The sequence below is a fragment of the Amphibalanus amphitrite genome, unplaced genomic scaffold, assembly GCF_019059575.1.
Source record: "Amphibalanus amphitrite isolate SeventyFive unplaced genomic scaffold, NRLGWU_Aamphi_draft 000311F_arrow, whole genome shotgun sequence".
NCBI classification, from domain to species: Eukaryota; Metazoa; Arthropoda; class Thecostraca; order Balanomorpha; family Balanidae; genus Amphibalanus; species Amphibalanus amphitrite.
In genome coordinates, this window is record NW_024881806.1 from 112,501 (window position 1) to 139,206 (window position 26,706).

The window sequence follows — 26,706 nt, forward strand, 5'->3', positions numbered from 1 at the left end:
GTTTGGTGACGATCGGCGCAGCGGTTCTGGAGATATATCGAAAAGTCTGGAGGGGGGCAAAAAATAGCCCCCCCCCCCACCACCACCAGGTCGCGGGTTAGGGATAGACATTAGACGTTGGTCTGGGCTGACACCCTTGTTCGCCGCCGGGACTGAGCCCATCACATGCACTCTCATCAGGTCGCCCAGCCCCGCTAGCGGTCACCCTACCTTACGTGAGCCCGCTCCTGAGGAACTACTCACATAGGAGGAAGGCGACCGTCCAGACCAGATCACTTGGTAAGAGGCATGCTAGGAGAAGGATTTAACTATCCCGCGCCGTGCTGGTGGCCTGAACTTTCCGCCGAGTGCTGGGGGGGGGGGGCGTTTTAACGCCCCCCCGTCTAACTCGGCTCCTGGGCCACGTAGCGACACGCGGTAAGCGGCAATCGAAAGAGCGTCAAAAATAAGGACGAAAACACTTCGGTCATTTTTTGGGTCAGGTCAAAGGTCAGGTCACCAGAGGTCACCAAAGGTAAAATGTTGACTATTTCAACATTTTGGAAACTGCCAACGGCTATCTCGGGAACCGATAGAGTTACAGCGCCGCGGAAAAGCGCATTCGATAGCCCTTTTACAGACCTTTCTGAGTAATGTCCTCAGATTTGACCTCAGGTCAACGGTTTAGCCTCCAGAGGGCAAAAACTCCAAAAATAGCCGTTTTTACGAAAAACGTTTTTTCGTCAATAACTTTTGACTCATAAGCGCCATGACATTACTTTTGCCAGCATCGTGTTTCTCTCGTCGAGACGCGTCGAATGAACTATTCGTTGACCTTGAAAGGTCATTTTGAAAATTTGACCTCAGGTCAAGGTCATGACCTGACCGAAAAGGGTCATGTTGCATATCAGTCGATCCGTATCGTCGAGCTGAACACATCTGACGTGTTTTCACCGCTCTAGCACGTCTCTATCAAAAGTTATAGCCAAAAAACTGCTGGCGACCGTTCATGACCTGAGATGACCTCAGGGGCACACAGAGGGGTCACAGGTGCATTTTTCCTATTCAGTGTGTCATGTTTACCTATGAACCGATGTTTGAGAGCGTTTTGAACGATATTCGTCCAAAAGAGGCGCATTTCAATTTTCTCCCATTGACTTATAATGGAGAGGTCGCAAAATTGACCTGACCTTAGGTCACAGATATCAAAAATCCGAGATATACATTTTATACATACTGTTACTCATATCAATCGCTGAAAGTTTCAAAGTGATCGTTCAGTCGGTGTAGCTATAGCGAGCCTTTGAACTTTTTCTGAGGTAAGGTCACTTGACGTGACCTGGTGACCTGACCTTGAACGGCCTAGGTCTGAAATTTTCACAACATGTGCGGAAATGATGTAGGAACACGTGTACCAAAAACGGCGGCGCTGCGCGCCGCCGTTTTTGAGATATTTGCGAAAAACCTGAGGGGGGGGGCGTAAAAACGCCCCCCCCCCAGCACGGCGCGGGCTATCCTGATCATGGAAAGACGGAACAGTCCGTCATGGCCTGCGGAAAGAAATCGTCAACACTGGTGATTCAACGGTAGGCAGTAGTTAGGCACGCATACGAAGGACCGAAGACCTCTGCGCACCGTATTACCATAGAACTCTATGTAGGTGGCTAAGGCTAAGCTGTTGAAAAGTGTAGCCGCGAAAGAAAACCTCTAATCCGGCATGCAGACCGCAGTGGTCTCTGGAAGGATTAAATTGGTTTTGACCCATGCAGATATATTTTGGGTCTTCGTTTTATGGCAAAAGTATTTCAACTCATTACAGATGTCACTGCACCACGGCCCTGTAAATAGTGCACGATTGTGTTCCATGCCACCAGTGGCGCGGGAACTTCTTCCAGACTGGGGGGGGGAGGCTGAACCATAATAGAGATCAACCTAGGGTACCCCAAATCTAGTTTTCTCACCGGTTTTAGGCCACTTTTCAGACCTTGGCCTTTTCAACAAACAAACAAAAAAGCGGAAATATTTGCATAAAAGCCAGGTATTCCGTCTCAGCTGAGTGAAGAAACTACCGTTTTGGCAACCTGGAATAAAGGTTTTAATCTGCCAAATGAGTTGCCGAGCCAGTGAAAGAGGTGGATTTTTCACTTGCATGCTTTCTTCCTTTGTGACCCACAACCCCTAATTTGGGGAGGACAAGCTGCCCCAACGGTTCCTGACCTCATGAAAAGTTATGGGGCACCGCCCCACGGCCCCAGAGCTGTGGGGGCAAGCTTTCCCTACTGCCCCCTTCCCCGGTTCCCGCGCCTATGCATGAATCTATGAAATTATGTTGGTAGGCTTCCGATTTCGATTACTTCAGCTGGAGGGGGGGGGGGCTCAAATACATTACAAGCCCCCCCCCCCCAGCCGAAAAGTTGGAGGGGCTCAGCCCCCGCTAGCCCTCCCCCCTTTTCCCGCGCCACTGCATGCCACCATACCTACATTACGTAAACGATGCAGTCAGTCTGAAGACCAGCCAATGAGTAGCCTGTGGCGACATCTATACAAGGTGACATCTCTGCTAGCTAGCACCAGGGGACAGGGCTAGCTAGTAGGTGAGGTCGGCGTACGAGACCAGCACCTCCGGCCGGAATCCGGATTGCTAATCATTCTCACCTGTAGCTGCTGATGGGCTGAGCATCATCAGCAGGCAGTTTACCTAGCAGCAGAGCAATTAGCATTGCTATCAGCATCCGGCCCAGCGGGATCGGACTCCGCCCGGACACCAAAAGCTACTTGGCGGTGGCAGAGTCCTTTCGACTTTTGACATAGGTAGGTAGGTAGGTACAGCATATTTGCTTAAAATTTGACCCAAACACTTTCTAGTGCAAAAAAAAGATATGCTCTTGACGTTGTGTTTCACACACATTGCACGTTGTGAACACGCTCGATTAGTTCTCCCTGCCTAACAGGATGTTGTGTCCTTTGCCGACCAAGGTAGTTGCCTGGTGTCGCCACCTAGCGGCCGGTGGGTATACAGATGTCGCCAGCTGTCGGCCTGTGGACTGTAAATCTGCTATGCCTTGGGCCGGAGGGGCAAACTGTGAATCGTATGACCGGCACAGAGAGTGAGTCGGCAGTGCATAAATCACCGTTCCGTGCTTCTATCCTCAGGCTACTGAAATCCTTCTCCTCCACGCCGCAACCCCCCTCCGGGCTGGACAGGCAACTTTATCTCATGCGGACTGCTCCCTTGGAGCGGCACCGCTGCTCCTGAGGGAGCGCACCCCGTAGCCGGGTGCAGTGAGTGCCTTGGGGCTGGGTGGCCTGTCCTCTGGACGGGCTCAGCCCCGGCGACTCACTAGGGTGCCTGCCCAGACCAATGTCTCCCCCTAATTCCTATCATCCTTTCGGCTCTGCAATGGTCTTGTCAGACCGAAGGGGCCTAGCCCAACAAAAAAAGTGCATAAATGATAAATGATGTCATCCCTCTTATATCTGAGCTGTGATGGCATATCGTCAGCTTTCGATCGTCTGAGCTGAAATAAGTGCTGGATGGACGGCGTTGTGGCCTCGTCCTTGATGTGACGTTTCACGAACGATTCGGAGCTTCAGTGCTGAAAAGTGAGGTCTGCGGCTGTCATGGCGCTGCTCGTCACTCGTTCGAAGAAGAAATTGCAACTCTGAAATGCACCGTTATTTTATTATCTCATCATGGATTTACGGGAGTTAACTACTGGTACTGTAATAGACAGCCGTTGGCGTAGGTGTATGACTTGTGAACATTAATTAGAAGCATGAATGTCAAGGCTAGTGAGGGTATCACAAGGCTTTGGGTGAACGGGCCCCTTGAAATATTTTGTCGTCTCTCTTGAGTAATTCAATGCACCCTCTCCTGTCACTGTGGTAGAGAAATGGCAGACGGCTAGACAAGAGCTTTGTAAAACGAGACAGATCACCACCACACTCTATTCTTCTGGAGAGGAGTTTTTTTTTTCAAACGGTACACCCCCGCACTGTGTCACTCTCCCTCTCACATCCGTGACCGACATTCGCACTGTCCACACGAACAAAAAATTCCCTCCCCTTACACCACAGGCAAGCAAAAAAGCAGGCGCAACAAAAAACTGATCGTGCCCTAAAAACGTGTTCAGCCATGGGACAATTTGGCACAAAGGGGGACGCTTTACCCTTACGGAAACAGCACGTGCAAGAGGTGAAATGTACTTTCGTCACGATATAATAATTTTCGAGGTGTGGAAGGTTATGAAATTTATTATTTAATAGCATACATGTATTTTCTCAATTGTAGGGCTTGAACCTAAATAAGTGATGCAGTGACACCTCAACCGAATAAGAAGGAATGAACGAAATCAATGAATGAACGTCAATACTAGCATTTATTTTAACTGAGTTCATAATCAATACCACAGGACGTGTTGCAGGTTACATGAAAAATGTTTATTGTTATTTACTACTTAAGTTAGATTAGACTGATTCGAAAGCTGTTGAATGCACTGCGATTTATTTTCATATTTTGGCCGTTGGTTTTGTGAAGCATGCTTACCTAAAGAAAATCTTAGATTTTAAACGGAACCGATTTTTTTTTTGTCATAGTAGAGCACCTGTGGATTTTACTAACCCCATCTTTTGACCCCTGTGATCTCTAGTGACCCTCAGTGACCTTTCTCCCTCTATGTGACCTCCCTACTCCACTCAGAGACTTGTTTATTTTCAATGACCTCTGCTGACTATCAGTGACCTTTATTGACGTCCAGTGACCCCTGCAGGCCGCCAGTGACCTTTGCTGACTTCCATGGACCTAAGTTAACCCCAATGACCTCTACTGACCCCTATTGGCAGCTATTGACGTTAGTGATCTCTGCTGGCCCCGTTGACCTCTGTTGACCCCAGAGACCCGCGAGACTCAGGAGCACAGCTGGTCGGCGTCGGTGGCCGGGCCTTCTTCTCTCGATTGGTCTGATTAGGGAATCGTCCAGCATTCAGTGCTCCCTCGGAATGCGCTGTGAGCCGCCGAGTAAGGGTGCGTCTGGGCGGTGGTCACGTTTTTTGCCCCGGCTTTCTCCGTTTTTTTGTCTGCCCCTCTCGATGGGTCGCTGGACAGAGCCACCGAGGAGTCTTGTCCTTCCGATCAGGCCTTCTCATGCCTATATTCAGCTGAATCGGGATATGTCCGAATATATTAAATCAGAAATCAGGTTCGTATTTTATGAGCAGCTGCCGGAGCTTAAATTCCTATTACCTGCGACAGAAAAATGCATCTTGAAAATGAATTAACCCTCGCCCGCACATGGGGTGGGGGTGCCACCCCCCTCCCAGGTAGTCTTTCTGCTCTGCACTCAACATTTTTAGAGCTAGAAGGCTGATTTTTCGTATAGCTGCTCCTCTATCCTTTTTTGATGTCCACTGAAAATTTCAAGCTTCTGTGATTTTTAGTTTCGGGATAAGACCTTGTTTTTCAGGTCATGTCATGACCCAAATGGCCAATTCTCAACATCTTGCGCTTGCCATGGGCCTTGTGAGCTTTTGACACCCTGATTTCGGCCTTTTTTGCCAGTCTTACCTCCACCTATCATGGAACATGTTGTTCGACGATGTACAGGGGTCAAGGTCAGGGTCAAGGTCAACCTAGGTCATCTAAGATAATTTCGTTTTAGGCAAGCTGAAGTTACTTTTTGTGAAGTTTTTTGACTGCATTTTTGGTAAAAGCTTCTCAGATCTTGATTTCATGTAATATGGACCCAAAAACAATCGGTGCACACATCAGTATACACACAGACACGTACAGACATACAAACACATATAATTGACCTTGACCTAACTTGACCTGAAATGACCTCAGCAGCAAAATTCTGGTCGGGTAGTGTGACAAAGAGGTTCTAGCTGGCTTGGCACCAGAAAACAGCATCGTCATCGGTATTTGCTAAGCAGCGCACTTGATATCCAACGGTGACCCAAAACAGCAACATTTTTTTAGTTTGACCTGACCTGGAAGGTCAATGACTGACCTGAGAAGGTAAAACTGGGTATCATTGGATTCGTCTCTTCCCAAAGAATCTTTCTGGTCCTTACCGCTAAGCTCTATCTCCAACAGGAACGAAATGGCGCGGGGGTGGCAACCCCCCCCCCCCATGTGCGTTCTAGGATGGGAGAATGGCATGTGCGGGCGAGGGTTTTAATAGCTTTCGCTGTTTGCGTTGCAGATCATTGCCTGTAGATACCTAGTTTTAGCCGTTTTTGTCATATTTTTTCTGTTTGGTATAGCAAAAATGCGTTTGTCGTTTGCAAATGATTGACTGAAAACGCAGTGAATCTTTAAATTAGCCTTAGCAAGAAATGGGTATTTTTTCATTCACAACATGGTAGTGAGGAGACTCATATGCGTAGAATTGTGAAAACGCCGAATACCAGCAGCATTTTCTTATTCAAAAAATTCAGAACTTAACCCGCGTACCGACGGGGGGGGCGGATATCCGCCCCCCCCCCTGAGGTTTTTCGCGGATAGCGGGAAAACCGCGGCGCGTAGCGCCGCGAAATTTGGTATGACTATTCTCTCATCAATTTTACACATGGTGTGCAAGTTTGAACCTCCTAACTTTTAAGGTCAGGTCACCAGGTCACTTTGAATGACCCAACCTCAAGTCACTTTTTTGCAACTTTGTCACCGTGCCAGAGCTACAGTAGATGTCGGAGGACTTTGAAAGTCGCAGGATGTTATTAGGTCATTAGTAGCTACAATTTTTATATCTCGGAATTTTGATGTCGGTGACCTAAGGTCAGGTCGATTTCGCGACCTCCCCATTATAAGTCAATGGGGGAAAAATCAACTCCCTGTTTTTACCACTAAAACGGGTCGGAATGGCCCCATATACCATACATGACTTCACATACGATCAACCTTTACTACCTTGAGGTCTGTTTTGCTGTTGGGCAGCTGTAAGGTCATGTGACGTCATCAAAGGTCACCAAAGGTTTTTTGCCAATAACTTCTTACAGGAACAAGATACAGCCGCGCGGATGGTCTCATTGTGTTCAGCTCGTCAAGACGCATCGAATGATATACATGATGACCTCGAGGTCACGTGACCTGAGGTCAACCTTTGACCTTGACCTTTCGAGGTCAACATATATAGGGGAAGGTGGGGTAAGACGGACCAGCTAAGGTTTGAGGCCGCATATCTTTCTACACTGCTCTCGTAATTCATATTATTTATAGTCTTCGGAATGCTCAATCCTTCCTCTGTTGATATGTGTAAAGACTAAATTTCAAATTAAAGACATCTCGGTGGTGGATGCTCTTAAAGAGGGACATGTCAAAAACTCAGACAAGAAAAAACGTGGGGTAAGACGGACCACCCAGCAGTGCCTGCTATTCGTTCATGTGTGTTACACTTCTGCTCTGTACTCTTGTAAGAAAAAGTAACCAGAATGGTAAAACAACAAAATGAGCCTTTATTCTTTACTCATGTGTGATGGAAATGCAGCTAAAAGCTGGGAACATGTGTGTTGATTGTCGTTTGGCATGAATGCATGCTAACTGAGCACTTGCATGCATGGCTCACATGCAACAAAGACTCCTTCCTGAAAAATTAGCTTACTTAAACTTGTGTCAATGTTTTGGAAAAGAACTTTCCATATGCAGGGTACAATGGACCACCACAGGGTAAGATGGACCACAGTGGTCCGTCTTGCCCCAAATCTAAATTCTGTCATTATCATGACGCATATGTCAAATAGCCCAACATTGCAAAACCTTGCCTTTCCTAAAGTGTGACTATAACTAAGTTTATAACTTTGTTCTTCACAGTAAAGTGCAAAATAGAAACTAATCATGCAAGAAAGGCGCCGTAATTGAATCACCCGTAGACCTCTTATATTAGATCGGTTTGACGAAAAACAACATTTTTCTCAATAACTCAAAAGCTATGCATTCTAGCAGCATGAGCTCAAGGTGGCCATTGTTACGAAGGAAAACAAACATATAGAGTGCATAAAGCAGTAGATACCAGCAGCGGTTCAGCCGGGAGGGCTGGTGGTCCGTCTTGCCCCGCTGGGCCGTCTTACCCCACCTTCCCCTATCATTCGATGCGGATTGACGAGAGGATCACGATGATGCCCTTAGTTTGTTCTTATCTTGACTACTTCGAAAGTTATTCGAGAAAAACCCTCTCCATATCTAGCGCCGCCATTTTGACTTTTTCGACCCCTGTGACGTCATCTTTGACCTGACCTGAAAATGACCTTAGTAAAAATTGTAGACCTTGTCCGTGCGTATCCGATGCCGTTTACCGCTTGTCGCTATCTTGCTTCGTTCTCGAGATCTCAGGGGGGGGGGCGGTCATCCGCCCCCCCCCCCGTCGGTACTAAGTTGGCGCAGACCCCCGTCGGTGCGCGGGTTAAATTCGTTCAATTTTACCATGCTACATTCCATCACTTCCGCTGCGTCCATTTAGCAAACGAGAACACCCTGCGTCCCACTCTGGTGCCCCTGGACATCCGATCCCCTCTAAGAAGGCGGCACCGAGCCACATGGGCGGCCTCAAGGTAACGGGGTGGCGCCCTTCACCCCTTCCTCTCTCCCCTCCCCTCCCCTCCCCTCCCTCCCCTCCCCTTCCTTCCCTCCCCTCTCCTCCCTTCTTCTCCCTCTCTTCCCCTCTCCTTCCCACAGCGTCTAGTACCTACTCGGCGACGACATGGTCTGAACGGAATAATTTCCGCTGGAGATTTCAAATGTCGAAGCCCAGCGAAGCGACCAGTTTCAGGCCCTCGCCGTAGCTACTGCTCCTGTTTGAATATATACCGCATTATTTTACACAACAATCATGCATGCTATTGTAGAGACAATTCCGTCTATTCTAAAATGACAGTAGAGTGCAATGTGCATTTTGATCTGTATTCATCAGCTTCCTCGGTCAGTGGCCACCGATCTGTTTCAAACGGTCAGCGGACGGTTTGAGGTCCTCTGGATTCCCAGTGTGGTCGCCGGCTATCTCAACCCTTTCTGTCCGTCTGGCCCGGCCCCGGCGGCGTCCCAAGGTCACCGATAGCTAACCCTTTGGTGGTGTGTGACCTCGCAGGCTCGGTTTACTTCCCCGGCCGGTCAGAACAAAGGGTTGGCGCCAGACGCGCCCGGGGGAGCGGTGGGTGGCTACTGGCTACTGGCCACCCTCGCGGCTTCTGGGACAGATGACAGCAGACTCCTGAGACAGACATATGACAGCAGGACCTACTGTCACGACTGGGGCGGGGGTGGCTACATGGCCACCTCCAGTTCTCGTGACAGTCGGGATTTGGCAATTGATAGCCGGTCCCGCAGTGCAGTTGCTGTCTTATGCGATAAAGGCATGGGTTTAAAAGTCCTGGATATGTCACTGATGCCTATCTAACGTTGAAGTAGACGGACGTAATTTACGCCATGTCGCGGTATATCATGCGACGCATTTGCAGGAATGAACGTCACTTCAATTCAGCTTAGGTATGTATGTACTTCGTAAAAGGAAATGCACGCAGAAAACAATCGGAGGAATATAAATGGCAATGAGGCCGAACTTACCTTTTCGACGGCAGAACAAGAACCACTGAGGCCTGGGCGTTGACATTGTAGGTATTGTTGGCTCAGGCGGCTGTGTTTTCTACTTTTTGTATCGCTTTCTAGTGAAGTTCAAAGGGACTAAAAAGTAAAACAAAATGTTTAACTTATAGGTTATAATTCGCTTTGGAGTTCACCGCTTCACAGTTCGGGTCACTGCACACACGGTGGCACACGGCGTTCGGCCCGCCACATGTGCACCCCTCACTCAAAACTAACGGCCCGCCTCGGCGGAGGCCAGTGCTCTCGTGACCCGACCGGCCCTCGGGGTCAGCCCGCTCAACCGGCCAATCAAAGGGAAGGTCACACGAAGGGTAGCTGACGGAACCGAGCTGGGCTTAGTCGGGAACTGCTGAGGTGAGATTCAGACTGCGCTATTTGAGGAGGAAGTTTTTATGTCAGAGTTAACGTTGACGTGTTTGAGTATAATAGTTAATCTTATTTCGCAATGACAGAATCTTATATTGTCACCGGATTCGACAAAATGTCATACCTACACTTGTGATCGGAGCTAACTGCTGTTTTTTTTTTCAGTAGAAATAGACGTGCCTTACCCATGCGCACGTGAAATTCAGGACACCCTTTGATGCTTACTGCTTAGGTATCAGTTATCCCCCCTCTCCCTCCCCACCACCACGAACCGCTCCCTTCTGTAGTTTTACGACCATTTTCCTACATCCACGACAAACAGCCGAATACGATACAAGACTTTATTCAAGCGATATCGATAGTAAAATTGTACAAGAACGTGCCACGCATCTTCGAACGTCCTCCGTGAAACTCACGGATCCAACCCTCCCCAGCGGCGGTCCGGCGCCCATCTGGCACCCAATCCATCTGGCATCCCCAGTCCATCGTAGCAGCCGCAGCCGCCGAGTCACCAACATAACCTGGCAGTTTCGCCGTAGTCTTTTCGCAGCGCAAAAAGCTGGGAGCACGGCATTTGACAAAGCAAACAGAACAACGCAGGCGGCGAAATAAGGAGCCATGCTGGCGGCGCCGGTCGCATCCGGGGAGTTGTTCGGGGGCCCGCGGCGCCGCTGTGAGCGCCTTGTCAAGCACCGAGTCCCACTACATCCCACCGGAATCACTGTGACACCCGGCACGATCACAGTCCATCACTTGACCTTGTCGAACCTTGGTAAGGTCGATGATTGAGGTCGACATTAGATGTCCTTCCTTCTCTCCCACAGGCGGTATGGTTGCATTGACAATTAGACAGCGTTTGACACTGTTTATCACTTGCCAACTCGAGTCACAACCGCCGCCACTAGTCGCCATCCGGTCGCCCGGGTCGCCCACAGGTCAAGGTCGCCGAGGTCACCCACAGGTCACTCAGGGCGTCTTGCCCGCGGGCGACAGCCACGCCTGAGATGCGAGCTTCCCAGCACGAAAGGTAATGAAATATCTTACAGTATGATACAACAAACATAATTCAATTGCGCCTCCCCGTCCCCGAAATACCAACTGGCTCACATACCGCCGCGCCTAGAAAATTACAAACTGCGCGACTGTGCGCGCCTATATCTATAACAGCAAGAAATAACACGTAACAAACACCACACTGTACGGGCCGACTCCGCAGCCTAGCGGCGCGGCGCACGCTCATCGCAAACACGTGAAACAAGTCAGCGCACGCAGAAAGCAACCAATCCGAGAAGCGCCTGAGCCGGCCGGCGAGGTGCCTTCTCCCTGCCCGAACAACCCGTGCGCGGGCGCCGTGGCGCCGCCAGCGCCTCTACCCTGTTTGATTGATGCAGCTGTGGTGGTTATTTACAATGCCAGTTTGATTGGGTTCTATGGGAGCGGCGGCTGGCCTGCCAACCGCCGCCGGCAGGTCACTCGGTGACCTGAGGTCACACCGGGTCACACTGGGTCACACGCGGTGACCTGACCTCGCCTGGCGCTGAGATGACGTCCCAGACTATCGCTAACACGAAACACTGAACTAGTAAATACCAAAATATGGCAGTTAACATTTAACGTTTCCAAAGTCAATGCCAGTACAGTGAGTCATGACAGGCAGCAGAATAGTTTGCCGAATAAATAAATTTAGTTTGTCCATTTTAAAATGAAACACTGAGCTTATTCAGGGACTGAAGTCGTCTTTCCACGATAGGCATCAAACCCAAAGTTTGATGGTTATAAAGCCAAGTTGCCGAAAGCATACCACTAATTAAAAATTGATAGTCAACACGTAAAATCTGCCAAAAATCTGCCCAATTTAAACGCTGACACCCCAAACAACAGCTAGTGATTATGTTAAAATTTCCACACCCGCCACGCTGGCGGTCAAATTCGCTCGGTTAGGGGCAACAGCCACACCCGCACACAACAGCAATGAGGTATGTGGTCCGGGTCGCCGTACTAGCAGCCTATCCTCGCCCGCCTACGACCGGTGACGTCATCATTGCGTCATCAGCACCACCCCGGTGGCAGCCCTGCGGCGCGCCCACCCAATCCACCGACCCCCCACAGGCAGTACTACAAGCTGGCTGACCCGTCAGCTCACTGGGCCCGGGCCCCGAGTGGGCCCCGTGGCGGCCCGCGAGCGTGCTGGGAGGGACACAAACAGTGGGGCAGTGGGGCGGGCCGGGCCGCGCGACCGGCCGCCCGCGCCGCCGCGCTGGCTCTAGTGAGCACACAACGATAACAACAGGTCGGTTAACACATCTACAATATATGCAGAATGTACACAGAGAGTGAGAGAGGGAGAGAGCGACGCACGCCGGAGAGCCCGCGTCAGCCGCGGCGTTTAACCAGACGGAGTCTTCCGCTTCCGATATGAGTCAGCCCGCAGTGACTGCCGTCTTCCGCCGTCAGCTTTGCTTCGTCTTCAATGATCACCAGCGCTGCCAGCAGCGGCGGCGGCGGCTCCGGCTCCTCCGTCGACCTATTGCGTTTGTGGTGGCGGCTTGTCTTTGAGTCCGAGCAGGTCACCGCCGGCGCCGGCGCCGCCTCCGCGCTGCTGCTGCGCGTAGCTGCTGATCTGGTGCAGCGAGATGAAGCCGCTGGTGTTGCCCGCCGGCTTCATCTCGAGACCTCCCCCGGCCTTGGGGAAGCTGTTGGGGTCGTAGAAGTAGCGCTGCGACGTGGGCGGCATCTGGAGGGGCAGCGGCGCGGCGCCCACCGCCGGAGCCATGCTCTGGATTGGCGTGAACGCCGACGATGAGGCCACCGAGGCCCGTGGCATGTCGTAGACCACGTTCTGCGCCAGGCTGTGCGCCGGCCGGCCATCCTCCAGGCTGAGTACGCGGTGCTCCAGACCATCACGGCCCAGGTGGAGACGCGTCGGGTCCAGCGGGGATTGCAGAGCTGCTCCGCCGGCGTTCACGTCAAAGTCATCCTTGGGCCAGTAGGGGTTCTCGAGCCGCTGGGGCGCGCCCAGACCCGGCACGCCACGCTTGTCGACGCGATCGGCGTGTTTCTGCATGTGCTTCTGCAGGTAGGTCTCCTGCGTGTAGCTCTTCCCGCAGTACGGACAGATCTGCGTCTTGAGGTGCTTCGACTCCTTGTGCTTGGGGATGTGCTCCAGCAGACTGGCCTCGTCGGTGAAGCACTTGTAGCACGAGTTGCACTTGTAGGGCTTGTCGGTCTGGTGGCAGCGTGAGTGGCTCTGCAGGTTGGAGAGCTGCGAGAACGCCTTGGAGCAGCCCGGGTGGCGGCACTTGTACGGCTTGTCGCCCGTGTGAGTGCGGATGTGCTGCTGAAGGTGCGACAGCTGCGTGAACTTGCGCTGGCAGATCTCACAGCGGTACGGCTTGATGCCCAGGTGGATGCGCGTGTGCTGCGACAGGTAGGAGCTGTTGGCGAACGCCTTGCTGCACTGACTGCACTTGTACGGCTTGGCCTCCCGCATGTGCACCTGCACGTGCATCTGGAGATCGGCCTTGGAGGCGAACATCTGCCGGCACACAGAGGAGAGACAAAGCGTCAGGGTGGGTCGAGTACCCCACACTGAGCGCAGAAACGGGGACACGCGGGTGCATGGTGGACAAAAAACGGACACATGAGACGGGCACCGTCCCGTTAACCGGTGAGCAGCGTGCACCGCCACTGGGCACGGCCTTGGGCCCTCCGGCACCGACAGAACAGAGCTCCCTCTCAGAATAATCCCCGGTTAATTGCTTTCCGGTACGGCTCACGCTGCACCTTTCGACAACCACTTACAGTTCAGCCCGGCGCGCCCGTTCACCCCACGTTGCTGCCGTCGCCTAATGCAATTCGCATTGAGGGTGGTCCCCATGTGAGGATCAATGCCGATGTCCATATTTATGGCTGTTAAATCGCCTCACAGGGCAATTTCACAGCCCAGCACGTTCGGAATGCATCGCCCCACAAAGGGCAGCAGACAATGCAGCGCTGGAGACAGGCAATAGAGGGCCGTCGCCGCCGACGGCTGCACCGCCGACGGTCGACGCTGCAACTGCAGCCTGCTCGACGGGCCGGTAGAGGTCGGTAGGTCGGTGAGTCGGCGCTGACTCACGAAGTCTTACTCATGAGTCATGCGGTAATGTTTGAGAGGCCACGCTAGACGGACGTGCCGCGAATAGCACGGCGAGGAAATGTCACGATGTGTAAATGGGATGTGTCAGCTGACCTCAGTGATAAATTGGCATACGGGTCATTCTTTCTCAGCTTATATGCCTCATTCTCTTCCTAATTTGACGTAGGATATTGGCCAGTTTCCAGGCTCCATCGTTTGACCGCAATTATAGTGTGAAGGCAACACGTAACGGTCAACGATATTGGGGACCCACCACCAAGCAGAACCGTGCAAAAAAAAAAACGCATTAAAAGGCGATCTGCGGTTGGAGGATAGGGAAAGTTTCGGGACATATTCCCGACTGCCTTCTGAAAGGGTTACGTATATCCTGTGTGAGGTTTGGAAATAGACGGTTCCTTTGTCATGCCCTCGCTCGTGAGTGGGCTGCGTTACCATGCGATAAAAAACTAGCCAGCGGCTCGGCTCGGCCCAGATAGTGACGGCCGATATACTGGCCCGGGTGGCCTGGTGCGACCAACGGCAGTCCAGCGCAGCCAAAACGCCGTACAGAACCAGGGGGACGTCAGTCACCCTCCACAAGGACTGTTGGCTCGGTACGTGACCGAGAAAACGTGACACGGCTGACGGCAGATCGGTAAGTCACAAGAGTAACTCCGCGGTCTTGTCAAACTGAGAGCCCGAGCCACGTGGGTGGCTTGATCGTCCGCGACGCCTGTACCACAAAGAACTACCTTTAGAGTAAAACACTTTTGATTCTGAGAACTAATCGGTAGGTATAACATCAGAACAAATGTTTGTAGAACGGCATATGAATGATCACACAGTACCATGCATTGCAGACGGCCGCGAATTCTATCGGCATGTGACTGTCCTCCAGCCTCCTCGGCAGCACACTGAAAACAGTTTAACCCAAGGCTGGCGAGTAAACCGGTGTTTTACGGGTACCCCTATCCGCAACCATTTTTAACCACCCTCCCAGGAGTAGTGCTAGGTCCCATTGCGGTGTAGTCGTACTTGCTCTGAGCGGATATAACCGCTGTCAGCGAACAAGTCCGCTGAGAGCAGGGACGACTACACTGCAATGGGACCTTACTGTACTCCTGGTAGGGTGGTTAAAAATGGTTGCGGATAGGGGTACCCGCAAAACACCGGTTTACTCGCGGGCCTTGGGTTAAATTGTTTTCAGTGCACGGCTCCCAATTCCCTCTCCGGACATATCAATCTGTCCAATCCCTGCCCCCCCCCCATCGACCACGTCACCCCCCCCCCGGCCGTGCGGCGTGCGCGCCGTCTGCCGCCCCAGGCCCTGCGAAAATAAACGCTCGCGCCGCCAGCCGGCCCGGCGCGGCGCGGCGTCCGGCTGGCCAGACTAAGGCTCAAAGGTCGCCAGGTATCGCTTGCTCCGGGCGTCGCCACCACGGCCGCGGGAGCTTCCCTCCGGCCGTCGCTGTCTGTCTGTCTGTCTGTCTGTCTGTCTGTCTGTCTGTCTGTCTGCCCCCCCCCCTCCCCGTCGTTTCTCCCCTCGGACGTCGCGCCGATGCATCGATTTCCGCCGGCCAGTCAGGGTCGTCGCTCCCCCGTCGGCCAAAGATCTGGGTAAGAGAGGCGACGGCGGCGGGGGCGGGGGCGGGGGCGGGGGCGGGGGCGGGGGCGGGGGCGGGGGTCACGGTGCCACTGACCCACCGCAAGGCCAGACAGACGGACAGGGCCGCGCCGGCTCACGGACTGGCTGTCGGACACGGCGTGTCAAACAAAGAGCACCGGCTCTTCATGACAATGAGAAATGATGTATCTGACAGCGTTTCAGCTTTCAATATATCATTTAACTTGCAATATAAATATTTTCATTCGATAAAGACGTAACATTGCAGCAATGCAGAGCAGACGCTATTTCACCCCTCACGCAAACGTCCTTTGGTGATTGAAGAATGAATTATCGGTCACTTCTCAAATGAACGAGCTCGAATCGAAGCCACACCAGCGGATCATCCCCTTTATCACCACTTTTGGACATTGTGGTCGTGTTCCCTGCATGTTTCGGCTTGGTCGGAACAAAGCGACCCCGCTCCCCCGTCCGGTAGAGTCGACCGTGATCGATGCCTGAGGGAGAGGGGACGGACTGACGCCCCCCTCCCCAGGGTGGGTCAACTCAGCGCAGAGCAGCTAACGAGTCGACCACACCCGGATACGGTACCCAATTATGGGCATATTTCCGTCTGATTTGTTCCACTGTGTCACTAAGATGAGAGCTGTGTTACGCATCGGTAGGTATTTTGTGTTGGAGCATTAGACGCAAAGCGACCAATGCCTGGGGGTCAAGGAGGAAAGAAGCATCGATTTGTGTTATAAATGAGGGTATCATTCATCTCTGTGCATCCTCGCATGTGTTCCGTTTTCGGAAATGGAGTCATGTCTCATTGAGTCTCAGATGCATGAAATGAGCGCACCTATCAGAATGCCAGAGTTGGGCTTAGGCACCATGGCAACATGAACAGACAGCGCACAGGAGTCCATTGAAATTCCTGCTTGACCGATTAACTTCTTCTTCTACCTAAAGCATATATAAATTACGACAGACATCTTCTCCGCGGCCTTCCAGACATTCATCAATGAGACACAAATCCCAGATCCCTCATGAGTGAGCAGCCATCCAACTAATGAGTAAATCCTTGGCGTAACTGCGGCTTCAACATGGCGTCTGGCAAGTCCATGCGGTCGTTGGCCGTTACCGTTCTGTGATGGAGCACTGGGCGGTGGACATGCCACTCTCTGTGACAGAAATCCTTCATCCCTGTCAGCGTCTGGGACATTTCCAGCGACGTCTAGAGGCGTAGCTCATTACGGCGATAGCAACCAGACAGGCAACAAGTTCAACAGCTGGTAGAGACACGACTGGGAGGGACAGCAAAAGACAAAAAAGGAGAACCAATCAATATTGATGGAACACAGACCGATGTCAGCAAGGCTGGCAAAGATCCCACTCGCCTCGATAAATATTATGCGCGTTTACTTATTGTTTTCACCACCCATCACATTGACGTTTACGTTTCCCAGACCTATCTGTCTGGCTCCAAGACACAGGAACAAGGCCAGCTGTAAGCCTGTCGTTATGTGAATGTCGAATCTGAGTTTATGTCAGCTGCGGCTGTCTGGATTACATCATCAGTTCGCTGCTGATCTTCTCGTCGGTCACATGGAGGGCATGTGACCTCGCATAGGATCAATATTGTCCCGGTATCCATATTCTGAAATACGCCGCCGGGACTAGCTCGGTCGCCTGGTCGTTAGCTCTGCGCTGTTCCGAGCCGGCTCATGCGTCGGCCGTCGCCCCGTAGCCCATGGCGCGGTGACCGGGCGGTGGCCCGCTTTTTGCCCCATTATCTGGCCACCCCGTAACGTCAGAGCGTCGGTGGCCTTGGGCGGTCGTCTGGGGGCGGGGGCGGCGGCGGCGGCGGCGGCGGCGGCGGGAAAGGGTTGTCGCCGGGCGGCGGCGGCGCGGCGGCGCGGTGGCGGCCCGCCATGTGAGGTAGGTCAGGGGCGGCCCGGGGCCGTGGACGTTGGACTGCCAGCTCTCAGACGCTGCCGCTCTATACGGCCGGAATCGGCAGGATTTCCTACAAGGAAGTGAGCGACAATCAGGGCAGCGACCGCCCAGCAACACGAGGGATGTGACCAACGGTCAGTGCAGAGAGCCCGGGCATTGATCCTCAACCACAGATAAGCAGAAGAACCGCGCAGTACGAGATCCACTTCGGAAATCGTCCACCACTGACGGGGACTCGGACCGGCCACCACATGGCACCACCATTACCATTGTAATGACCGACTGCAATAGGTATGAAAGTAATGATCATGGCAGATTCCGAGTAGAGAATATGATGCAGGACAAACTACCCGGAAATTGTACGCAATGGAATTAATCGGTGCAGTTATGTAATGTCTGGTAGTTTTACACACATAAGGTCCCGAAACAAGTGTTGATGGATACACGTTTAGTTCCAGTGTGGGTGCGGAACAGTAGATACACAAATATTCCAAAGCAACTATTCACGAATACATATTGGTCAGATACCGTTGAGATGGGGAATTGCACCTAAATAAGACCCTGTTTGTGTCGGCTAGTGTCTGCATAAGCTACAGTAAAGTCTAGCTCAAAGCCAATCGTATCGCCATTCGCAACAACAAAAAAGTATAGACGGTATTGGCCACCGAATGCAGATTACACAGCCGAGAATGTCTTTTACCAATCAAAATGGACGCTGTCAAACAAATTGCCCGGGTATTACATGTATATCTTCCGCACCAATTGGCCAATGACCCATCAGCCCGACACCCGAGTCAGAGCGAGGTCACCAGTACGGGTCCTTGCCTTGTTTACATCCACTATATCCGCCGTCGGAGCGTCGGTCTGTGGCCCGCCAGGCCCAGGGCTGATGTAGCCGTCACATAGCAACAGAGAGGGAGACGTCACGCCAGCGGCCAACACTGCCAACTGTCACCTGTAGCGACGCTCGAACCCCCCTGGCTGAACCCTATCCTCACCAGGGCGAGAAAATATCCGCGTCATCCCTGCCCACCGTGGCTATTTGTTGTTGTCCAAAGTAGGTCACTGCTTCCGTACTTAAAACCACCTGTCTCTCTCAGCAGAAGACAACAGTGTCGGTCTCCGAATGTCTCTATATCCTTCGCAGTTGTCTGTTTCCTCCGACAGCTGCGACTATACCGCCGCAGCCGCAGCGCGGCCACGATGCCCGACCGGTTGTCAGGTCAACTGACCTGGGCCAACCCGGACTCCGGTGACCGTGGTGGCGGCGGCGGCGGCGCCCGACCGCTGATAACACTGCGGACGTCAGTACAGGATGGCAGCGATAGCACGGCGGTTACAGCCCGGCTACGGCCCGGGTACGGCCCGGCTACGGCCTGGCTACGTCCCGGCTACGACCCGGCTACGGCCCGGCTATGGCCCGGCTACGGCCCGGCTACGGCAGCTACGGCCTGGCTACGGCTACGACACTGATATAGGCGTGGCTACGACGGCGTGGCTACGGCCGGGCTACGGCTACGGCACTGATATGGCTAGCTATGGCCTAGCCACGGCCCGGCTACGGCCCGGCATGATTTCAAATGGCTACGGCCGGGGTCGCAGCTAGGTGCCATGGACTGTCGGTATACACAATTCACATCGCACAGCTGCGACAACATGACGGCTTTAGAGCTGGGGCCGGTCGCACATGGTGCTGCGGCGAGCTGTTTTAGAACTATACTGAATACGAGATATTCGAGAATTGATGAAAGAAAGAAGCTGAAAAATTAATGTATGATCTCATAGTTTGCTTATTTATAATGTAGACGTTTTTACTTTCCACTTAGATGTAATGCTGATGCCATTAGCATTTATATTTTATGTTGTTACAAAATTATTTTGCCAATTTCAGCAAGCCCGAGTACCTACCCGTATATCCTTCGCCCCAGTGGGGGGGGGGGGCATATGTTACCACCCTGTCGCGTTTCTTGCGTGTGAATAAAAAACCGCGGCGCGTAGCGCCGCGCCGCTTGGGGTAGCTTTTGGTACATCAATTTTGGACAATATGTGAAATTTTTGACCCCAAGTCATGTCAGGTCAGGTCACCAGGTCAAGTTAACTGACCAAGCCTAAAAAAAAAATTGCAATCATGTCCAGCCTGCAGTGTTTGTCAGAAAGAATTTAAACTTGGTGGATTGCATGCTGTTATGGGCGCCTACAATTTGTATATCTCGGATTTTTTATATCCGTGACCTAAGGTCAGATCAGTGGCGTGACCTTTCCATTACAAGTCAATGGAGAAAAATGAAAATGCCTCTAGATCCGTGTGTACGCATAGGAACAGTCCAAATATTTCAGAATCACAATGATTTAGTCCACTCGTGATGACCTAGGTATCACTTTTGCTGATAGCCTCTAGAAAGGTCATCCGAGGTTATTTGAGGCTACAAACAGTTTTTTGCCAATAACTCGCGATTGGAAAGAGATAGAACGCTGGGGATGGTCTCATTGTGTTTGTCTTGTTGAGACGCATCGACTGATATGCAACATGACCTTTTCCGGTCAGGTCATGACCTTGACCTGAGGTCAAATTTTCAAATTGACCTTTCAAGGTCAAATTATAGTTCATTCGACGCGTCTCGGCGAGGGGAACACGATTCTAGCATTAGAAATGTCGTGGCATTTGGAGTCGAAAGTTATTCTCGAAAAAACACTTTTCGTAAAAACAGCTATATTTGGAGTTTTTGCCCTCTGGAGGCTAAACCGTTGACCTGAGGTCAATATTGATAATAACCTTTTCAAAAGAAGAGTTCAAAAGCTATCGATTGTTTTTCATGCCTTTTTCTAGCTACCATAGTTCCTGAGATAGCGGCATGTTTTGTGAAAAATATAATGACAATTGGCAAATTTTGACCTTTGATGACCTCTGGTGACCCCAATATCGCTCTAAGGTGAAAAATGACTGAAATACTTTCAAACGTACGCATTGAGAGCTATCGACTGCTTTTTACCGCGTCTTTCTAGCCCTCTTAGTTTTTGAGTTAGAGGTGGGTGGTAACATATGCCCCCCCCCCCCCACTAGGGCGAAGTTGGCTGACACCACCACTGGGGCGCGGGATATCATATGTAACAAAACGTGATGACACATTACTAGCCAAGATAACTTAAGACATGTCATCATGTCATCATCTATAATTTTTATAGTAACAGCAAAATTTTGCAGAACATCACATTACATAATAATGCACCATGTATTGCGTCATCGCAACGGCATAAAGTGCAGCTCACAAGTTTGCAAGTTCCTGTGAATACGTCCTTCACCTTGCCTATATTATTTCAAACGGAAAGAAGCGAACTTCATAAAACAAGAGGCATGCATACATGTATTAGTGAAGCATTCAATACGGTATTGCAAAGGCGATGGATAATATAAGATCCTTTGCTTTGAATCAACCTTCAACCACAATAATTTTGATGGAATAATTCAATCCACTTTAAAATCGATTTATATAAAGTCATTCCTGTAATCAAGTTATCGCCATTTCATCATCATGCATGTGCGAATAAGTGCATTGGTCCTTGTCATTTGCTCTCTCTTTTTCTGAGTGTTTTTATTCGAGCAGCTTCTTGCGCATTTCGCCACGGCTAGGTACTCGTTTTTAGGGCAATCGCACGCTATTATGGCATGGCTACGCTGGCTTTTTACCGGACGGGAAGAACTTGTCGCTAAAAACTGTCCTCAGAGGACTTTGGCCGTCGTATACCTGGGCGAACTTTGGGCCACGTGGCTCAGTGCAAATTAGACACCGGCGTACCGTTAGCGAGTGATACCGGACCCGACCTGACCTGCGCTGGCGGCTCGGGCCGTGCCCCGCGGCTACCGACGGGTCATGACCTCCGACTGAAGGAGATCGATGTCGGTCGGCGCGGGGGCGGGGGCGGGGGCGGCAGGGGTCGGCGGCCGGGCCCCACCCCAGGGGCAGGTGCCACAGACGGCCCCCTCGGCGGGAACAAAGGGGTTGGGCAGCATCGAGACTGACGCGACGGTACAGGTGTCTGGGGCCTACAACTTCACCGTCGTCTGAGTCTACACATACCTTTTCAGCCTCAGGCGGCTGTTCGGCGGGCGTCGGGGGGCCTGAGCCGGCCAGACTGGGGGGCGCCGAGCCGGTCTGGTCGTAACCCGGCGGGGGTGAGCCCCCCGTCGACACGGCCGCCCCCTCAGGGCGCTCATAGTATCCCCCAGCAAACTGGGGCGAACGGGCCTGGTCGCGGTAACCAAACTCGCGACCGGTCACCGCCGTCGGCGGTACATGAGATCGGTACTCCCTCTCCACATAGTCCTTGTCCCCGGAGACCGGCTGCGGCGCGTAGTCTCGCGTCGTAGTCGTCTGCACCCGGTAGTCTCTATCACTGAGCGGTGGGGAGACGTAGCCGCCTTCGCTGACGGCTGTAGACCGATAGACTCTTTCTCCAAGAATCTCATACTCTCGCCCGTCGCCGGAGAAGCTCCTCTGCCGGTCGTATTCTCTGAGATCGCGGGTGGGCCCGGCGGGCGGGGGCGGGGCCGGGGGCGGCTGATGGACGGGCTGCAGGGCGCCTGCTGGAGGAGGCAGGTAGTCCCTGCCGTCCCGCTGCAGCTGAGGGGGGTACTCGCGCAGCATTGAGTGGTAGTCTCTGTGATCCACCTGCTGCTGCGCCGTCTGTCCCGGTATGAAGCCGTGCGGCGCAGACAGGTAGTCTTTGGCGTCATCGCGCGGAGCCCCGGCACACGGCGGAGGCGAGTACCCCGTTAGAAAGTCCGAGTGAACCATCTCCATTGAGGCAGGTCACTGCACAAGTGTCACTGTCGATCACCGAGTCACTCGGTCACTGCATAGCTCCACAGAGGTGTGCGGTCCGCCCCGAGCGCGCTCCTGCCTGCAACTGAGCCGACAAAAAACCTCGCCGGCGCCCGGCCCCAGCCGACCGCACAAAAAACGACGGGCAAAAAATCGATCACGTGACTGGTCTGGGGTGGGGACGACGGCGCGCCACCGCCGCCTGGCGGCGCGACAGCGAAACTGTGCCCGGTGACGGCCAAGGGCGGCCGCCGGGGGGGCGGCGGCGGCGGCGACGGGGGCGGGGTGGGGGAGGCCGGAGGGGGCGCGACGGAAGGGTTAGTTGGCGACGGGAGCAGGATCTGCGCCGTGACAGCGCGGCGCTCTCGGCGGTCCGCAGACAGCGCCGAGGACACACAGGGGGCCCCTACCGACCAGCGGACTTCCGGGCACCGCTGGAGGGGCAGCTGTCGCTCCTATCAGCGTCCGCCGGCGCCGCCGACCCACCCAGCGCTCCACAGCGCCGCCGCCCGGGGGGTCGGGCGGCCGCCCCGTGGGGTGGGGCGGATGACCTGGAGGGGGCGGATGTCTCGTGGGGGGGGGGCAGATAGCCCGCGGGTTCGCTGATCGATCCACCGTCTACGGACGCTTGACCTGCGACCTGCGGACAGCTGACCCCAGAGCGCCAAATTTGGCACGGGACCCAGTGATCCAGTGCCCGTGACATTGACCCTGAGCGTTGTGTGCGCGCTGTTTTTGTGCGCGCTGTTTTTTCCCTGCCGTTTTTACTGCGCACGTCTAGACAACAAAAAAGCCAGCCGGCTAGACTGCGTTTTTGTCGGATGCTAGGTACGGCCAGACGGCCGGCGACCTTCTCGTCACTGTCGAGCCGTGTGCCGCCGTCTGGGACTGTGTCTGACCCCGTCTGCTGCCCCTGGGAGCGGCGGCGGAATCTGTATCATGCTGCCTATATCCGGCCCTGTCTGACGGGGCAGGGCTGACCCTGTCTGGTAAGCAGACTGTCTAGCCGGCGGGACGGGCCGGCGATGACCCTGTCTGGTCTGACGACCGACGGAGGACGACGGGCGGGGGCGGGGGCGGCGGCGGCGGGGGCGGCGGGGGTGGTCACGCAGAGTGGCTCTGTCTAGACTGGACTGATTCACTCGCATTAGGACAATAATAAACGGCCACGCGGCGGGAAAAGGGAGCATTACGCCATTAACGCAATAAGGATGCGTTCAGCGCATTGGTAGCCGCATTATATTGTTTCAGCCTTGCCTATGCTGGCATAGGTATTTGTCAGTAATGGCATACGCTTGGTGTGGTTGTTGGTAATACTTTTCCGCAGACTTCTTTCTATATGAATTGAAAACAAACCGGCTGTAAGAACGGTTCATAGCCAAGTGAGCGGTTGAACATCTGATTTTAGAACGTTTTTGTTCGGTCAGCCAGAACACTCGATGTATAACTTGCTTCCTTAATGCTATACTTTTTGTCGAAATTCGGTTTTGATTTGAAGTGGATTTGCAATTGAAGTCAAATAATTTGCACGATTTTTACTGAAAATGATTCGTAATTGCAATTGTGACACTCCTTATAAAAAATGCGTGAAACTTGCACCTGTAGGCATTTTACAGGACACTTGACACCGCGACAACTTCACTGTGCCCGAGAGAGCGACAGAATAGAAATCACTGACCTTGGCTGTTTTTGCAACGCTGAGAACCACAGCCAGATCAGATATAGAGTCCGGGTTCAAAGCCCGCGCACAAAAAGGCACGTGCAAAAACGTGCAACAAAAACGCGCGCCAGCGCCCGCCACGGTCACCGTGAGGGCTGGGCGCGGCCGTTTTTCATCCGCCACAGGTTTTTCCTGCCGACCTGGCCAGTGATTTTGTGCCCGGCCCTGACCCTCATGCACAAAAACGGTCACATTCTGACCGCCCGTGACCCTCGTGCATAAAAACGCTGCGGGCCACCTTGGCAGTCAGTGTGAGGCGACGATCCGCTGGCCAGCAACAAGGGGATGTACATTTTAGGAGCTGAAAAACAATGTAAGAATGTGAAATACATCTTTATTAGAAGAAGGTCTTTTTGCAATAATAGCTCGACGTACCTACTGAATATTATAATTTATAATGAACAATGTGGATGTAAAATAAAGATAACGAAGTAGCTTGCTCATACCTAAGTTTCGTAAGACTGGCTCCAATTTAGATGTGCAAGGTGCGTGTTATACAACCATGAACTTATAACCATCCTAATATGCCAGCTCCATTGCTGCACCACGCGGTCTACAACCTGCACCATTAGGTCTATCGCGTCATCTGCCCTTACATAACCGCTGGTTTCGTGCTAAAACGACCGGCGTGGGACCGGTAGGCACTCGTCCCCTCATTACCCAACGGTACCCGACACTTTGCATCGGTAGCCCTCACCGCAGCCCACACAACAGGCGTCATGAGCAGCCGCGTTTAATGAGCTTCAGACTGGATCAATACGAACACCTTTGCCCGGGCCCGGTCGACCGAGCTGTGACCTGGCTGACCCCGAGGTCACCGGGCAGGCTGCAGACGCCGCGGGCGACAGCTCAGGCCTCCGGGCTATCGGGGGCCACAGCCCCGGCCGGCAGAGTTGGGGTAGGTCGTTCAGAGGCGACGGACCGGATGGGGTAGGTCGTTTGGAAGAGCGACAGGCGTCGGTGTGGTAGGTCATTGGATGAGATGACCTCGGGCGGGCAGCTTATCTCGGATAGACAGCGCGACGGTTTGAGGCAGGTCATTTTGGGGACAGCGCAACATTGAGGTAGGTCAATCAAGTAAACAGCCCAGCTGAGAGAAGTTCATCGATTTGTGTCGAGGTAAGTTATTACGGAGCGAGCGAAGCGAGCGTAGTCTTTCCTTAGATTAACGGAAATTTCTGAGTATGAGCGGCCGGCCGGCCGTGGTCACGCTTTTGCGAGGCTTATATCTCAGCAACCACTTGACCGATTTACACGCGGTAATTTTTGTAGGGTAGCTTCATTCCTTCTACCAAGTATTGGACTATTCCCGATGCATGTGGGTGACCCCTTATGCACGTGCCACGTGCAAAACGAAGAGGTGTCAGTTTTGTAATTGTTGCAATATCTCGGTAACTACTTGGCCGATTGCGCTGAAAGTTGACATGTAGGTAGGCACCCACTAGGCACTGCATATACATGTGCCAGAGTTGGGGTGCTGCTGCACGTGCGCACGTGCAGGGGTCGTTTCCAGATCTCGGGAACGGCTGGACCGATTGCGCTCAAATTTGGTACACGGTTAGGGACCGGTTAGTAGGGTGCCGTGCACAAGTCAGTTGGGACCCATTTTGCACGTGCGCACGTGCAGGGTGCCGCTTCCAGATCTCGAGAACGGCTGGGCAGATTGTGCCCAAATTTGGCACATCGCTAGAGACCAGTTAGTAGGGTGCCGTGCACAAGTCAGTTGGAGGTACCCCCTCGCAATTTCGCACGTGCAAGGCCCACCCTCTCGCTCGCTCCGTTAGTCGCCCCAAAAGGCGTTATACTGGTTCAAACGACATGAAGTTGGGATAGGTCACTGAAGGTAACAGGGGACAGATGCATTGGAGGTGATGGGAAGGCTGCCAGCCTCGAGCATTAGGTTCTGAGTGGCGACCGCCCCACTGCACATGTTGGTGGTCGGTTGATAAGATTTCACTCATAACATCCAAATCCCTTCTAGGATCATTACCAGATATCAGTTCACCTAGCGTGGCTCAAAATGACAACTTTGGAATGACGGAGCACATAGGTAGGTATTTATGTGACCGCTATTTCCATTGAAATATCGAGCAGCATAATATTAAAAACGTCTCCACATGGTCAGGGGCGACCCCAGCTCTGGCAGCGTCTCATCTGCGGCAGACGGGCCCGCCAGACACACCCCCCCCCCCCTGTCGGACGGTCTCGACCCTGGCCGTCGGGCCGGTCGGTATGTGGCAATGGGCGCCGCCGCCGCAGCCAAGGACGCCGTTAACCCGTTCTGTCCTGCGGCGGCGGCGGCGGCGGCGGCGGCGGCGGTGGCGGACAGGCGCACCCGTCCTGCCGCCGGTCAGCCGCCCGCCGCCCCCGTCTCCCCCGTCTCTCCGTCTCCGTCTCTGGCTCACGTCTCCCGGAGTCTGGCGTCTCACGGCCGCGCGGAGAGAACGGGTTAGACTCGACGCCGCTCATGGACAGACAAGGCCGGAAGCCTGGTAGCTGGGCAGCGTGGGCTGAGAGCAGTGATCATTGATTATTAGACTCAGGTAG

General features: G+C 53.1%; 2 protein-coding genes across 4 annotated transcripts in view; both read right to left on the reverse strand.

Moving 5' to 3' along the window:
• LOC122388166 overlaps nt 1–9,827 on the reverse strand; it is a 47,664-nt gene extending 37,837 nt beyond the window's left edge. The window contains exon 1 of one of the 3 annotated variants that reach the window (XR_006257745.1): nt 9,533–9,763. The gene's annotated coding sequence lies outside the window, so the exon portion shown is untranslated. Of the gene's footprint in view, nt 1–9,532 lie in introns of all 3 variants that reach the window. The other 2 variants (XR_006257744.1, XM_043379014.1) reach the window with 2 other exon arrangements.
• A 437-nt stretch (nt 9,828–10,264) lies between these two features.
• The window catches only part of LOC122388168 (zinc finger protein squeeze-like), a 57,151-nt gene continuing 40,709 nt past the window's right edge, over nt 10,265–26,706 (reverse strand). Inside the window, exon 5 of the mRNA XM_043379017.1 lies at nt 10,265–13,472. Within this exon, the coding sequence (XP_043234952.1) occupies nt 12,462–13,472 (1,011 nt within the window). The 3' untranslated portion in view covers nt 10,265–12,461. The remainder of the gene's footprint in view (nt 13,473–26,706) is intronic.